This window comes from Trichoderma evansii, assembly GCF_050947405.1.
Source record: "Trichoderma evansii strain SZMC 28006 chromosome Unknown GGI43scaffold_2, whole genome shotgun sequence".
Taxonomy (NCBI): domain Eukaryota; kingdom Fungi; phylum Ascomycota; class Sordariomycetes; order Hypocreales; family Hypocreaceae; genus Trichoderma; species Trichoderma evansii.
Window position 1 is genome coordinate 70,560 of NW_028145204.1, and position 14,481 is coordinate 85,040.

Below are 14,481 nucleotides of genomic sequence, written 5' to 3' on the forward strand. Positions count from 1 at the left end.
CCGTCTTACCGGCGCAAGAAATACCGAGAATTGCTGCAAAAGACGGGAATTAGGACAAAGTCATGAGCCGCGGCTCGTGACTACAGCGACATTGAGGTGGCCATTAAGGGGGTGATGTTGAATCAAGACGAAATCTAATTATACTCAAGTAGTGGCTGGTGTTGAGTGGAAGTGTAATGCGCCTGCACCAGGGGCGACCTCAACGTCATCAATTACATACGTTAGCGGTCACCCCTGATGGCTTAGGGGCTTAGTGCTGGTAGTGAGCAAGCTTTGCCGAATTGTATAGCAACGTGGATGCGCCATCTAGCCACGGGCTGGGTGCACAATAGAGGGTTTGGTACCCATATAGATGGGTAGTGTGGATTTCCAATAGTTATGTAGTATACTGGATTCCAGGCCATGATATGCTGCTATTATTTCCGCCGGTAATAGAGTACAGGCGTGTTGACAGCCCATTGATTGCTTCCCAGGGTCTAGGCAGCTAAAAGCTTCTTTTTGGCGCTGTACTAGCAAAGCCAAACACTTTGGCAGCCAAGGGTCTCGCGGCAATTCAGCTCCTCTATGTACTTTACCTGTTACAGCCACCCCTTTGTTGGACGTCTCGAATACGATAATTGTCTTCCAAAGTGGCAATACATTGAGCTTTCACTGTGATGTGATGGCTACCCTGAAGCTGCATTAATGAGGCCATATTTTGGACAGACGGGTTGATATGATATATCACTCCGCGGATGACTCAAGATAGGTGGAATACATCCCAATTGGTGGCCATCTGCACAAACCACACGTCAAGCTATAGCCTGCACGGTATCGAAAGGTCATCTTTGTACTTCGTATAAGAGCGAGATACGTTGCGCATCAATTGGTGCAATGGTTGGTCGATAGGCACAGGCCCACACGGATATACTCCAAGGCAGCAAGCGAACAAGATCGTCGAGACTCGCTGGATCAATCGATGCAGAAACACCTCGTGGGGTACAAAGTGTAGCTCAAATCAGCTTGCTAGGTACGAGGCCAAAACAGCCATTTACATCCATCGGCAGACAGGCAGCAATGCATCCCCAGAAGGAGTCGGACGCAGTCGGCATTTGCGGCGCTGCTGGCCAACTAGACAGACTCGGTTGATGCCACCTGTGGAGCATCTGCCCAGCATCATCTGCAGATTGCACGTCGTCAATTGCATAAGCAGGCCAGTGAGGGGTCGCGAGACGACATGATCCGACCAGAGTTCGCCTAAGCAACGCTGATTCACCCGCATGCATCCGTGCCTGGCCGTGACACGCCTGTGAGCATGGTAAACAGGGCCGGCGGCCGGCGTGATCGATGGCGGTTTCTGCTGTGCTTTGGCCCTTGCCTAGCAGGCAGGACGATGGACGGAGGAGCAAGAGGCTCTAATAGGACGACATGGGGGATGGCTGCAGATTGAGCTGCGATCGCCCATTTGACAGATCTGCTTAGGTAGTGGCTTATGGTTGCTGGCATGGAACAGCTTTCGTGACGCTGTGAAGAGCTGCATGGGGGGGCTGCAACCCAAGGTTCGGCCGCGTACAGGGCTAGGTACTCTTTGGTAGCGCGCAGCGATGCTTGGGGCCTTGATCAGCGACTCAGATTGGCGGATGCGCTAACAGCGTGAATGATGGGACGTTGGAATCAGCGCTCAGCCTTATCCAGCGGTACGTGGCCGGTACATGGGACGACAGCTGGACGGAGCTTTGCTTAGCCTGGAATGACGATTTGAAAGGGGCCCTGCTGCAGCCCGCGCAAGTCACTGCGCACGCAGCGCCGTGCGCAAAGCTACCTAGCGCCGAGCACCTGTGCTGGTGCTGGTGCTGGTGCTGGGAGGGGGCGGGCCTGGATTGGGCTAAGCGGCCACCACCTCACCTCACCTCTTCACAGGCCGGCACCAAACACTTTTTCTAGGGCCCGGCAAATCTTGTGCTTTCTGTCCTTGGAAACCACCATCACAGCCTCTCATCGCTCGCCAACCCGACCCTCTGGATCATCAACGAGGTGCGAGAGGACCGCCTCCCGCTTTCTTCTCTTCTCTGTCTCTTCTTTGCCCCCCTTTTGATTCCCCCCATCTGGCTGCACGGTCCGGGCTGCTGGCTCGTCGACACGCCTGTTTCTTTGCCTTTCTCTTCGTGTCTAGCACCGCAGGACGGGTTGGGCTCCTCACTCGTCCACGTCTGGACCCTTTATTCTCCCTTCCCTGTTGAATTTTCTCCTCACTTCCATCCATCATCCTGCATCTCTGCTGCTGCATGGTCTCTCTGAGCTGCCACTCGCCCTCCTCCGTCCCCGACGACCCCCATTCGTCTGCCGTCTAATCGTCTCTGCTTGAGCCGCCAGAAACCAAGATCCACCATGGCCGCTGCCCCCCGGCGTAGAAAGCTCATCGGCCAACGACGCCGAGTCGAGGACGAGGGCGACGATGAGGGCCGTCCGGAGGCGTTGGAACTGGAAGACGACTCCCTGACTGAAGGCTCCGTCATCTCGGACGACCACGATGGCGCTGACGATAGCGACACCAGCAACATCGATGAGGTGTCACCCACCTCGCCCAACGCACGCAAGTCCGCCAACGGGTCCGCAAAGGGGGCTGGCCACAGGGCCGCCAAGGCTGCCGCTCAGGGGGATGGGAAGAAGTCTGTGTCGGATACAGAGCTGACGCTTCATGGGCTGTCCATTGCGGATCGACCGGACTCTGACTCTGCACAAGAGGCGCCGGTGGACGAAGTCACGGTCTCGTCACCCAAGTCGCCCTCTGCTCCCGTCATTGTCAGCTCCTCGTCTACCACGCGGTCTCAGCCGGGCAATCGACGTCGACAAGAACACGAAGATTACAAGCGTCGGAGGGACGAGGATCCGGCTTTTGTGCCCAACCGGGGGTCGTTCTTCATGCATGATCATCGGCATCCGGGACCGGCTGCGAATGGGTTCAGGCCGTTTGGAAGAGGAGGCCGAGGCAGAGGTGGCGGCCGTGGTGGCGTGGGGGGCCCGTATTCCCCAGCCAAGTAAGTGATTTCCATCTCCATCATTTGTTGTCGTCTCCTTATTCGCATTTCTTGACCCCTCTCCCCCTTTCTCTATGCCAGCTCATCTAACGCCATCAGTAGCCAGCTACACCACCCCGCCGATCCTACTACAAACTCCCAATGGACGCACGACATGCACGAGACTGTCGCAGACGTGATCCCACGTCGAGCTCGGCAGCCCCCTCAAGAGGAGGGACCACCTAACGGCAACGGTTTCATCCCGACGTGCGAGCCCAGTGCTACTCCGATCAACAGGACCCTGTCGACTGAGAAACATATTGGCAATGCCCAAGTTCGGGTTATTCTGCCAGAGACGACGACCCCCAAGGTCTTTCCTGGCATTCCTGTCAAGCAATACACCAAGCTCCCTGACCATCGCCCGCCTCTGCGCAGAGACAAGCCGGTGCGCATCTCGCTGCCAAACCACCCCCCGCGATACATATTCCCTGCCTCGGATCGATCATTCACATTCATTCCTCGCGCGCTACGACCCAACCAGCAGCGTCTCCGAGGCAGACCCCGTTCCGCCTGGGGTTCCGTCGGCGGCTTTTCGCGGAGGACCAGCTTGTTTGGCAGCTACTATGGCGGAAGCGTCTATTCCCCCAGTGTTGCCGTTAGCAGGCGCTCATCCATCGTATTGCACGATAGGGAGGGCATCTTTTCGCCTACCGGGTCTATCATCTCTCGTCCTGCACTTCAGAGTGATAACAGACCTGTAGTCCGTCTTCCCCCGGCTCCGCAAACGTTTGTCCCCGTTATGGGAGTGGAGGAACCGGCAGGTCCGTCTGAGTTCATGGTAGCTGGGCAGGAAACGTCCATCGGTGACATTCCCCAGCCACAATCGTATCCTCTTCCGCAGAAGCCAAACTTCCAAGAGAATTACCAGGCCTCGATTCCAATGCACCAACCTCGTCCCCAGAAGAACATCTCTGTCGCGGATATAGAGTCACCCACTATGACGCAGAATGCCTCAGCCTTCCAACAGGCCTTCCATCAGCAAGTTCCCCCGCAGATGGCCAACGGATACCAGGATTCGCACGCACGTCGACCTTCGTATCCGACTCATGTCTCGACAGGCACCCCACTGTCCCAAATTCCGGAGCGAGCCATACATGCTGCGCCGTTCCAGCCCAATGCTTATGGTCAACCAGCTTTCTATGGCCAGCAGCCGTATCAACCGCATCCTCAACAGGGATACTACTATCCACACGGCTACTCTGGTCCTAGCATGCCCGCTTCTGCGGTCACTGCGGCTCCGTTTGTCCCTCAAGGCCAGGTGGGCATGGCAGGAAGCTTTACGCCTCAAAATCAAGTTGAGCAGCCAGCTGTGGGCATGCCAGGGCCACCAGCACCTCCCAACACAAACCTCGTGGCCCAGGAGGTCAACGGTATGGTTTACTATTATGATGCTTCTCAGCTACCTTCTGTAAACCCTTACCAGCCATACCCCGCCTCGCAACCGTATCAGCCCAGCGTAATGGGCATGGGTGGCATGGTGACTCCCAGCCCCGACGGCTTCTACTATCCCCAGCCCGCACCGGGCATGGTTTACTACTCACAATAGGTTTGTGGGTTCTGTGGTGGATTTTGCGGTGGAAATTGTGGCGGGCAACGCTTCATGCCTGCATGGTAATCAACTTCTCATCGCATATTGCATATCAACTTTAATATCTTCGTCACGGCCCTCTACACATCTCACTCATTCTCATGCAATCTATCCTGATTCTTTTCCCTATTCTTCTCCTTTTCCTTTATGGTGTCATGGGTTGGGTCTCCACGTATCATTCATATCCCCTTTTCGTGGCTGGGTGGTTCGAGTGCTCAAAATCATGATTTCTTCTTTTTCGCGGTTCATTTTTTTCAACGTATTGTTATTGATCATTTTCGAATTATGGATTCTGGATTGGCCAGTTGGGAACTCCAAGAATACCTGGTGTGTGCTCTTTCTTGTGGGTTCCGGATTTTTCCATTGAAAAATAAATATCGAAGGTTGGAGGGTTCTTCATGTTGTCGACTGTTGTGGCTATCACAATCATTATTATCTGTGCCGTGGTCGGTCGGTGACCAGATGCTATGGAGGATGGGAAGATGGGAAAGTATCTTTGATGGATGCTTCTTTTTTTGTCTTTGGTCTTTGGTCTTGAACGAAGGGGAGAGAAAACGCATCAGTAGCTGGGAACGGATCATGAAAGCGATTCTGCAGCGGCTTCTCTTTGCTCATTTTTGTCCTGCTCGTTCGGGATGACTTGTTCGGCTACGTGCGTCAGTATGTGTGCCTGTGTGTTCCTTGTGCTGTTTCCATGGCAGCGGCGTTTTAAGTGGTGTTTTGGAGGCATTATGTAGTAGCTTATTATTTTTCTCATTAAACCTGCTGGGAAAATGGAGTTGAATTATGTGGAGTTTCTTTGGTGTGTCTACTCTTTCTTCTCTCCTTAAAGCTTCATTTGCATATATATTTTTTCTTTCATTGAGCGAGTAACTTGGTTTTGCATCTATCATGACAGCCACTGCGTTGGCGAAACCACACACAAAAAAAGGGTATTTTGTTTGCGAAAAAGTTATGCTTTGTGTATTGTAGGGACAAATTCACCTCTTATATCAAGTCGTATTCGGTATTGCAACTATTTAATATCCGAGATGAGTCTTTAAAATTCTTCTGACGTAGGTTTTGGCTCTCAGTGAACTGGACGGGTGAGGATCTTTGGCTTGGCATCTTGGATTAAGTAGATTCAACCATCATTATAGAGTTGTGTCAGACAATGTATGATTCAGATGCTACGTATAGGCTCAAGGGTACACACTTGATCCGACTTTTTATAAAGAACTGCATAATATGGAGCCAATGCTACCCTGATATTTGATCAATGTGTAGTATCGTTATGACCAGGATTATGCTAGGCGGATGAATTGAGCTGAGAGGCAGAATGTAACATCAAGAAACTATGTCGACCTTTACAGCGAAGAACTGTCTCTATTTACACCACATCGACAAGCCCCAGGAAGCAAATACATAGACATAGACCAGGACACTTTAATATTTATTATACTCAGTGGTTAATGTTCAAATGGCTCTCGAATTAAAACATATTCAGTGTCTTTTGTGAATGCAATGAAAGGTAGCACAACAGGAAAGGTAAATAATCCAATTTATTAGCCCCCCAGCCAGCTGAATTCACTCGTACTTAGTCTATAGAGTGAATACTTCGATCTATTAAGATAAAGCGAAGCTCCTCTGTCATGAGCCAGGCTTCGGCGACTTGGCTCAGCTCAACAAATTCATCATCAAGCCCCCTTATCTAATAGCTGCAAATTAGTTATTCTGCTCAATCTGTCACCGTCTTTTACATACCATCACCCACTAGACTCCAAACAAACACAAGAATGCAGGAAGCACCTATCAACGATGAAGCTGCTACGCAGGTTAGACATAGAAGTCTATACACTATTCAACCCATCCCTGGCAAGGGACATGGTCTAATCGCCACCACAAAAATCCTCAAGGGCACTCGTATACTTTCCGAGTTACCTCTATTCAAGATCTCGTATGCTGAATCTGATCGTCAGGCTCTTACTGAGCACATCGCCAAGGCGCTGAAGGACCTGGACGAGACTAAACAGCGGGCGTTTTTGGATCTTCAGAACGTATACGGCCTAGATGACGGCCCTATCCTCGGTATTGCCAGGTCTAATGTGATTCCTTTGGGCCCTGAAGCTCCTGAAGGTGGTATCTTCCTCGAGGCAGCTCGCATCAATCACTCTTGCCGGCCCAATGCGTACAAAAGCTGGAATGAGAACATTGGGCACCTCACAGTCCACACAGTTCTTGATATCGAACAAGGAGAGGAGATCACCATTTCATACTTGGGCGAAACGATAGACTATATCGAGCGCTAGATAATGTTGATAGGGCATTTCCGTTTTGATTGTGGATGTGATCTCTGTTCAGCGACACAGCCCCAACGCCTGAAGAGCGATAGAAGGATTCAAACGATTCGACAGGCCCACGCCCTCCTCGCATGGTACAGAGGCGGTATTTTTATGCTTGATTACGAAAAAGCGCTCTTTCTCGCGCGTAGTATGCGAGACGCATTCAAAGAGGAGGACGCCTGTGATGTTCGCTTCCCGGGTGTGTACAACATTGCACTTCAGGTGGCAATTATGAATGGGGATAAAACAAGGGCCAAGATATTTGCTGAGAGAGCATATGCGGCTATAGTCTTGGTGGAAGGCGACGACAGCCCAGAGGCCGCGAAAATAGCAGTGTTTGTCAAGCAACCTACACTCCACCCGCTTTACCAGTCGAGGGACGACGTGACTGACGTTGAGATTCCTCAAGGGATGGATGAATCTGAGTTCGAAGACTGGCTTTGGGAACAGCGCTTGACTTCCAGTGAGGACGAGGACGAGGACGAGGACAGCCTTTGATGCACCAAACACTGGCTAAGCCATAGTAGCAATGGTTTGTGGCATGATCTGGGTATACCATCATGAATGCAAGACCCTATACAGGTAGAGATTGCGGGCACTCAGTTTGGTTCCCATTGTACCTGATTAGGTTGATATTAGTTTACATATATTTAATGTTATTTTGCATTTGTCATTTCTCTTCTTTTTTATATTGGTGAACCTGATCACATCAGCTGGCCTAACCAGCGCCTGTCGCTGAATATATATATGTACGAGTAGTAGATTCGGATAGATGATGGTAGCTCGGAATGACTTGAGACTAGCTTCTATGCATGCTATGGCGACGCATGACTTTTGGCACCATGCAGATGCTGGCCATATAAGGTTGACGTGAATATCCCGGCTTGTTAAGCTAAAGTGGCTGCTGATGCTGAGACAGAAGTCACGTTGAAGAAACCGGCTAAGCGCATCTAGATTTCGACAGCGACCGATAATCATGCAAGGGGCACTGCGTATTGGTGCGGCTATGAAGATGTATCACACCACGAAGAATAATGTACTTGTAATAAATAAACAAACAAACAGCAAAGAGCTTTAAAGAAGGTCAAGGCGATAGATTGGGACTACCTGGAATGGAGCATAAACTATTGTTTGTGGTTAAAGGTACATACCGATGCATCCCACTTATATCCCGATATCAAGCATCTGAATGTAACCTCTCCCACCCAAAAAAAGGAAAGTTGTAGCCAGGGAGTCCAGCCGACCTCTGTCTCTATCTCTCCCTTGCCTTGCTGCTTGTTTGCTTTTTGGAGTAATTGACTGGGGGGTACAGGTTCGCCGGGATGTAACAACTTTGGAGTACGGATATGGGCAAGGGATATGGGCAAGGGATATAGCACGGCAAATAAGGAGCCTGTTTGCACATCATGCAGCCCCTTCTGCGAAGAATCAGGCATTATTAGCAGCCGTCCTTGTGCAAATCCAACGCATCACAGCTTGGGGTTTGTCCCTCCAGTCTTCACCAATCACGAACGCATCCCAGAAGGATTCTCCGAGATCCCAGGCGCGGTGTCACGATATCTTGCCGCATTCGGGCCATCACGCGCACTGAGCGGAGCCTGGCTGCTTCACGAGCTCGTACGAGTACGGTGTGTGGTTTGCGACTGATACAGGCATTTTACACTTGGCTCCAAAGAGTAGCATGTACCGAATACAACCAGGCATCCTGATATGCGAAATGGAAAGAGAGCGCAGGAGATGCTACTGCATGGAGAACTGGATAACATCCATAGTTACGTCGGGTATCGGGATTATCTTTGCCTTATTTGAGGCCACCTGTGAAGAATCTGCTCGATCTGACTCGTATGTATTGCTTCATCCATGCATTTGAAGAGCTCATTTGAGGATGAGCAGCTCCGCCGCCACATCTAAAGAGCTATGATGTTTGTGGAATGTTCGTTAGTCTTCGGTGAATGGCCTTCGGGTAAGCAAGCAGCCTCGAAGAGCTCAGACTTTTCGTAATCGGCTCTTGTAAAGCTAGACAGCTGCACCTATGGGACGCTCGCATTGCTTTGCACCACATACACTGCCGTGGCGGCCGATCGAGCCGGCCCTGGAGCTGGGACAGTCATTAATCAATAACCTTATCCGCCACAATGCAAGTACAAGTAAGGGAGGCGGCGTAGTGGTAATATTGACAGGCTAGACGCACAAGTCATAGCGCGAGTAGGACGGGGGGATGGATGGACGGGTGAATGATAGGGCGAGAGAGAGACCAGCGAGAGACACAAGCAGCTGGCGTGGCTCCTCTGCAGCCTGGCAAAGCTGTTCTGAGTGTTTCGCTGCTGGCCACTCACTTGCTCGCCTCGTCCGCACCGCCATCAGCGTCCAGGCATCCGCCGCCAACTAATCTTGCCGCAATTGGCTTTGGCGGCGAAACAGAAGCTTCTTGATGGATATTTGAGTTGCCTACCAGGCGTCACTAGTATAAGTGGTCATCGCTTGCGAATGGAATGGCCGAGGATACCGCAGGCTTGGGGCTTGGCCGGAAGACGCACGGGTCGCCAGGTGAGAGCAACCTAGAGACATGTAGTCGGTACGCCGTCGTCAGTCAAGCTTGGCCCTATTGATCGCCTAGGGCATTGCTCCAAGCAGGCAGATGCTGCACGGCAGCGAATCAGCGGGCGCTGCATGCCGTGTCATGATGCTGCGTTCTGAGACAGAAGTGTTCACTGCCAGTTTCAATCTTGTTCTGGGCAGCTTCGAGGCTTCTGCTGCTCATGTACACCGTACATGCTAGCTACTACTCCTAGTCCTACTACTGTAACTGCTACTGCTGTAACTGCTACTACTACCTACTAACCACTAAAGACCTACTACACAGATTTGCCTTTGGCCTTTTCCCGGGGGCGTCTTGCAGTCATGCACTTGACCGTTCTTGGTGCCGGAAATACCTGGGGCTAGTGGCGCCATTGGCCGCCCGCGACCCACCCCCAGCAGCCAGTTTTACTTGTGCTACAGCCCAGCAGGCAGGGATTTGTTTCGTCACTTTGGCCAGCCAGGGCGCAGACAGTAGGCGATAGTGCGTGATGCACTGTCGTTTCTGTTGCCTCGCTCGCGCCAACCTTCTCCGCACCTGTCACCGCTAGCACTGTGGCGACCTGAAGCTTAGCGCAGTGGAATGGCGATTCTCTTGGCCCCAGCCCGCTGAGCATCGGCGCCATCAGCGCTGCTGGGTGCTGCGCTGCAGGCCAAGCTGCGGGTACTGTACCAAATACCGCTGCGGTACCTTTACTAGTTGCGGCTACGCGTCCCTGCGCGTCCGTCTCTTGGCCTCTGTCGCTCGCTCTAGCTGACACTGTCACCGTCACTTCTCAGCGAGACCAGGTACTGGGTACCAGCGCTGCCCGCCTCCCAGTACCCGGACGTTGCAGCGACTTTGCCCTGAGCCGGCCTGCAGTGGTCCTCGGCAGCTCCACTAGCAAAGGTTCAGCGCTTGCCTCCCAGTCGGTGAGCCAGAGCCGAGCTTGCCTGCCTGCGTCACAGCGCAGTCATGTACATGGCGGCAGCGCACGGGAGGGGACCGCCAGGTCACTGGTACAAGTGCCAGCTGCCCAGAGGACCCAGAATGCACTGCGGCCTCTCCAGTTTCCGGCCGGCTCGCCTAACCCGGTCAGCCTGGCGCCTTTTGTAAGAGCTTCGCTCCCAACCACGCAATCGTCATCTCTCCTCTCTTTCCTCCTGCTCTTCATCAACCTCTTCCCATCTCCATCTCCATCGCAAAAAGGGCTGCATCGCCATTGTATCGCCCCTTACTAGTGCCATCTGTCCTTTTGTCGGTGGCCTGTATAAAAGAGCAGCCTGCTCTCAATAGCGTCGACTCTAGGGGGAAAGTTGTTATCGCGTGAGTAGTCCACCGCTTCGTCACTGTCACCGGCTTGTATCTGCATCCTGCTAACAAAGTATCATCACCACGTTAGACCGCCATCATGGCTTCTATCCCGCAGCCTGGTCCTGAGACCATGGTCACCCTCAAGGTCACTTTTGAGAGTACCACTCGCCGGGTCAAGATGCCACTTCGTGACATGACGCCTCACGTTCTTGAAAACAATGTATGTTTGACTGGACTTTCATCTTCTCCCATGATATCAGCCATCATGTTTTTTTTTTTGGTTAAATGATGACGCCGCTTATCTCACATCTAATGTGGTGGCTCCTAAGATGCCAGAGGTGCTGACATTGTATCCAGATCCGACTCTTCCTTCGCATCGCTCCCGAGACCCGGATGATCGTTGAGCGCTACTCTGACTCTGCCAGTGCTTTCGTCGTTCTCGACTCAAACAACCTGCCAGTCTACAAGCAGCTGTACAGAGCTGCCAAGGCCAAGTCAAAGCTGAAGCTGCGTGTTTCTGTTATCCAGCCACAGCCAAAGACTACACCAAAGCCCGTCACAGTGGAGGATGCACCAGAGGCGTCAGCAGCAGAGACCTACGAGCCCACTGACAAGATAAATTCCACCGAGAGCGACGCATCTCAGTCAACATCAGAATCCGCCACAGAGATGCCGACACCATCTACGGCTCCATCTTCGATTACCCTTCTCTCGGGTGTCGAATTGCCCCTGCGAACTGCGTCGCCTGCCCGACCTGAGCCGGTCGAGGAGACGGCTGAGACCCCAGTTCCTGAATCCCAGCCAGCAAACTTTGCCCAGTCTGCTCCTTTTGATCCTCAAACAGTATACTCTTCGTTCCAGGAGTACTGTGACCCAGCCCCAGAGCCGTCTCGTATCATTCATCCGGCTCCGTTTGCTGTCTGCTGTAACAACTGCGAAAAGACAGTTGCGGATGTCCACTATCACTGCCAGACTTGTGATGATGGTGATTTCGATCTTTGCCAGGCCTGTGTTGATCAGGCAGTCAGCTGCTATGATGAGAACCACTGGCTGATCAAGCGGACTATGGTAGACGGCCAGCTCGTCGCTAGCAGCACCGAGAAGATCGAGCCCAAGGCCCAGGCCAAGAAGCAGGAGGAAACCCCCATTCAAGAGGAACCAATCCCTACACCTGAGAGAGAGGAGTATGCCGTCGAGACCACTCACATTGAGAATGCTCCAGAGCCATCTATTTGCAAGCCAATTGTCCCCGAGCCTCTCAGCACTATCGATGTAGCTCCCGCATTCTCTCCAAGAGTTCCATTTGTTGACCCTGTTGGCGCCAGATGGTCCTGCTTGGGCAACATGCGAACATGCAACTGCTGTGTTCAAGGTATGTTCACATAAAGAAACCCATCATCCATTAGAATCCGTTAGGCTAATAGATTTCAGAACTTCCCGAGGCTGAGTTCCTCCACTGCACAACCTGCGAGGATTTCGACCTTTGCCAGGGATGCTTCGCCAAGGATGCCCATGGCCACCACCCCAAGCATGCCTTTATCCCTGCTGTTGCAGGTACTAAGATGCCAGGTCACATTACCGTCAAGATGGCAGCTGGTCGCAACCAAGCTCACCACGCTGTTTGTGATGGCTGCGACAAGTACATCACTGGCGTCCGCCACAAGTGCCTGGACTGCCCAGACTGGGATTACTGCTCTGAATGTGTTGTCAACGCTGCCTTTGTCCACGCCAACCACCGTTTTGCGCCCATCTATGAGCCTTTGGCAGATGTTCACTCCTACGCTTGTGCTCACCCTGTGCACATGGGCATTTGCTGCGATGGACCTCTTTGCTCCAGCAATCAGGATTATCCCACCTACATCAGAGGCATTCGCTACAAGTGTGCAGTCTGCCATGACCTTGATTTCTGCGCAAACTGCGAGGCTAGCCCTGCCAACGACCACAACAAGACCCATCCCCTCATCAAGTTCAAGACGCCTGTTCGCCATGTTAGCGTTACTACTACTGGCGAGCACCAGGATGGCAAGCGTATGCCTCCAATGGGCGACCGCGTCAAGAATGCCTTCAAGCCTGCAGAGACTTCGGGCGAGACCAACTCCATCAACACCGTGCAAACGGTTGTGGACGTGAAGCCTGAAGAGCCCAAGGTTGAGGAAACCAAGGTGAAGGAAGAGCCCGAGCCTGAGGTTAAGGAGGAGGTCAAGGAGGAGAAGGTCGCCGAGGTTGCGCCATCCGTCAACGAGCAAGACCTCCGTGCCGTCTTCATCCGTGACTCCGTGTCTGATGGCACTATCATGCCTCCCAACCACGTCTTTGAGCAGACCTGGGTGCTTCGCAACGAGGGCACCACTACTTGGCCTGCTGGATGCTCCGTCAAGTTTGTTGGCGGCGACTACATGGGCCACGTTGACTCTGCTCACCCCGCTGGTATCTCTGAGCTTGTGTCAGCATCAGAGTCAACAGTCTGCTATGCCCCTCTTGCCCCAGGCAACGAGTTCCCCTTCACTGTGCTCCTCCGCACTCCTGCTCGCGCGGGCCAGATCATCTCCTACTGGCGATTGACTACTCCTGATGGATTCAAGTTTGGTCACCGTCTCTGGTGTGACGTCAGTGTGCGCATGCCCCCGCCTGAGGCCCTGCCAACGACTACGGTCGAGGAGCCCAAGAAGGAGGAAGACGCCCAGACTGGCAGCGTCATGATCTTCCCCAAGCTTGACAAGGAGTCACCTCATGCTAGCATGCACGCAGAGCTTCAAACTCAGTCTGTCGCTGGAGACGAGAGAGCCACAGAGGCTGAATCTCAGACTGTCAGCGGAGGAGAGTACGAGTGGGATGGATCAGACGACGGCTTCATGACCGATGAGGAGTACGATATCTTGGACGCTTCTGATGAAGAGTACCTTGAGGATCGCGAGAAGAGATTGAGGAAGTAACAGGACGGCTTTATGGACAGCTTTTGAATCGGAATATGGGGAATTTGTTTTTTGCTTTATCTTTGGCATGCGTTTCTTTGCTCTTCTTCCCCTGCCAAATGGGCCACAGTACTGTACTTCCGTTCATCCCCTGTTATTGGGATTTCATTTCCGCTGGTTTTCATAATGCCCTGTGGCTTGAACTCTCTGCTCTTCAAGGCCGGCACCAGACCACACAGACAAGAAAGTCTGGCACCACCCTCCTTTGATTTCATCTATTAATTGTAGGATTTGATTAGGGATAGGTCATGAATATTTACTGATAGTATTGTTAACTATGTTGTGAACTTTTCCATTCCATCGCGTGTTTAACCGTCTATTTTTCTTCCATCTTATTCAGTAAATGAGTGCTCTGTGATGTCAGTGAGGCTCTTTCGGGAGGGTTTTCTGGCGGTGCGTGTGCATCGCGCAATCAAGGCAGCGAAACCAAGCAGCCTCGGTAGGCTGTACCAAATGTGTACTTACGCGCCGTACGTGCAGCTCCACACCGTGATTGGCTGCATTCGCGACGTGCGAGGTTGCGTCAGGGCAAAAAGAACTGGGCAAGTGACGTTATTGGACAGGGCGTGTCCAGCCGGCTGCAGCGTAGATGGTGTCCTACCGTGGTAGCAGTGACCTCAGCCCCAGGCGTCACCGGATCACCTGCGTCGGCCACTTCCAGTAGCAGCCGGCG

General features: G+C 52.5%; 5 protein-coding genes across 5 annotated transcripts; all 5 read left to right on the plus strand.

Annotated features, from left to right (window-relative positions):
• Positions 1-1,816: 1,816 nt before the first annotated feature.
• GGI43DRAFT_136038 (CASC3/Barentsz eIF4AIII binding-domain-containing protein) lies at positions 1,817-4,697 on the plus strand. Its single transcript, XM_083199240.1, has 2 exons — positions 1,817-3,017; positions 3,120-4,697. The coding sequence occupies exons 1-2, from the start codon at positions 2,368-2,370 to the stop codon at positions 4,600-4,602; spliced, it is 2,133 nt and encodes a 710-aa protein (XP_083064573.1). The 5' UTR covers positions 1,817-2,367; the 3' UTR covers positions 4,603-4,697.
• On the plus strand, positions 4,698-5,933 carry GGI43DRAFT_136070 (uncharacterized protein). The gene is made up of 2 exons (XM_083199242.1): positions 4,698-5,446; positions 5,718-5,933. The coding sequence occupies exon 1, from the start codon at positions 4,792-4,794 to the stop codon at positions 5,281-5,283; it is 492 nt and encodes a 163-aa protein (XP_083064574.1). The 5' UTR covers positions 4,698-4,791; the 3' UTR covers positions 5,284-5,446; positions 5,718-5,933.
• A 486-nt stretch (positions 5,934-6,419) lies between these two features.
• GGI43DRAFT_379144 (SET domain-containing protein) lies at positions 6,420-6,932 on the plus strand (the record flags this gene model as incomplete). Its single annotated transcript, XM_083202788.1, has 1 exon — positions 6,420-6,932. One exon carries the CDS (start codon positions 6,420-6,422, stop codon positions 6,930-6,932), a length of 513 nt encoding a protein of 170 aa, XP_083064575.1.
• Positions 6,933-7,115: 183 nt separating this feature from the next.
• GGI43DRAFT_379145 (uncharacterized protein) lies at positions 7,116-7,463 on the plus strand (the record flags this gene model as incomplete). Its single annotated transcript, XM_083202789.1, has 1 exon — positions 7,116-7,463. The coding sequence occupies one exon, from the start codon at positions 7,116-7,118 to the stop codon at positions 7,461-7,463; it is 348 nt and encodes a 115-aa protein (XP_083064576.1).
• Positions 7,464-10,745: 3,282 nt separating this feature from the next.
• GGI43DRAFT_392329 (uncharacterized protein) lies at positions 10,746-14,125 on the plus strand. The gene is made up of 4 exons (XM_083204546.1): positions 10,746-10,848; positions 10,925-11,056; positions 11,194-12,208; positions 12,268-14,125. The coding sequence occupies exons 2-4, from the start codon at positions 10,934-10,936 to the stop codon at positions 13,767-13,769; spliced, it is 2,640 nt and encodes an 879-aa protein (XP_083064577.1). The 5' UTR covers positions 10,746-10,848; positions 10,925-10,933; the 3' UTR covers positions 13,770-14,125.
• Positions 14,126-14,481: the final 356 nt, after the last annotated feature.

Bases quoted from the DNA above. Each gene is read 5' to 3' on its own strand.
- GGI43DRAFT_392329 (XM_083204546.1), top strand. From the start codon at position 10,934: ATGGCTTCTATCCCGCAGCCTGGTCCTGAGACCATGGTCACCCTCAAG. The intron at 11,057-11,193 runs GTATGTTTGACT...CATTGTATCCAG, and splicing joins CTCACGTTCTTGAAAACAAT to ATCCGACTCTTCCTTCGCAT. The intron at 12,209-12,267 runs GTATGTTCACAT...AATAGATTTCAG, and splicing joins ATGCAACTGCTGTGTTCAAG to AACTTCCCGAGGCTGAGTTC.
- GGI43DRAFT_136070 (XM_083199242.1), top strand. From the start codon at position 4,792: ATGGTGTCATGGGTTGGGTCTCCACGTATCATTCATATCCCCTTTTCG.
- GGI43DRAFT_136038 (XM_083199240.1), top strand. From the start codon at position 2,368: ATGGCCGCTGCCCCCCGGCGTAGAAAGCTCATCGGCCAACGACGCCGA. The intron at 3,018-3,119 runs GTAAGTGATTTC...CGCCATCAGTAG, and splicing joins GGCCCGTATTCCCCAGCCAA to CCAGCTACACCACCCCGCCG.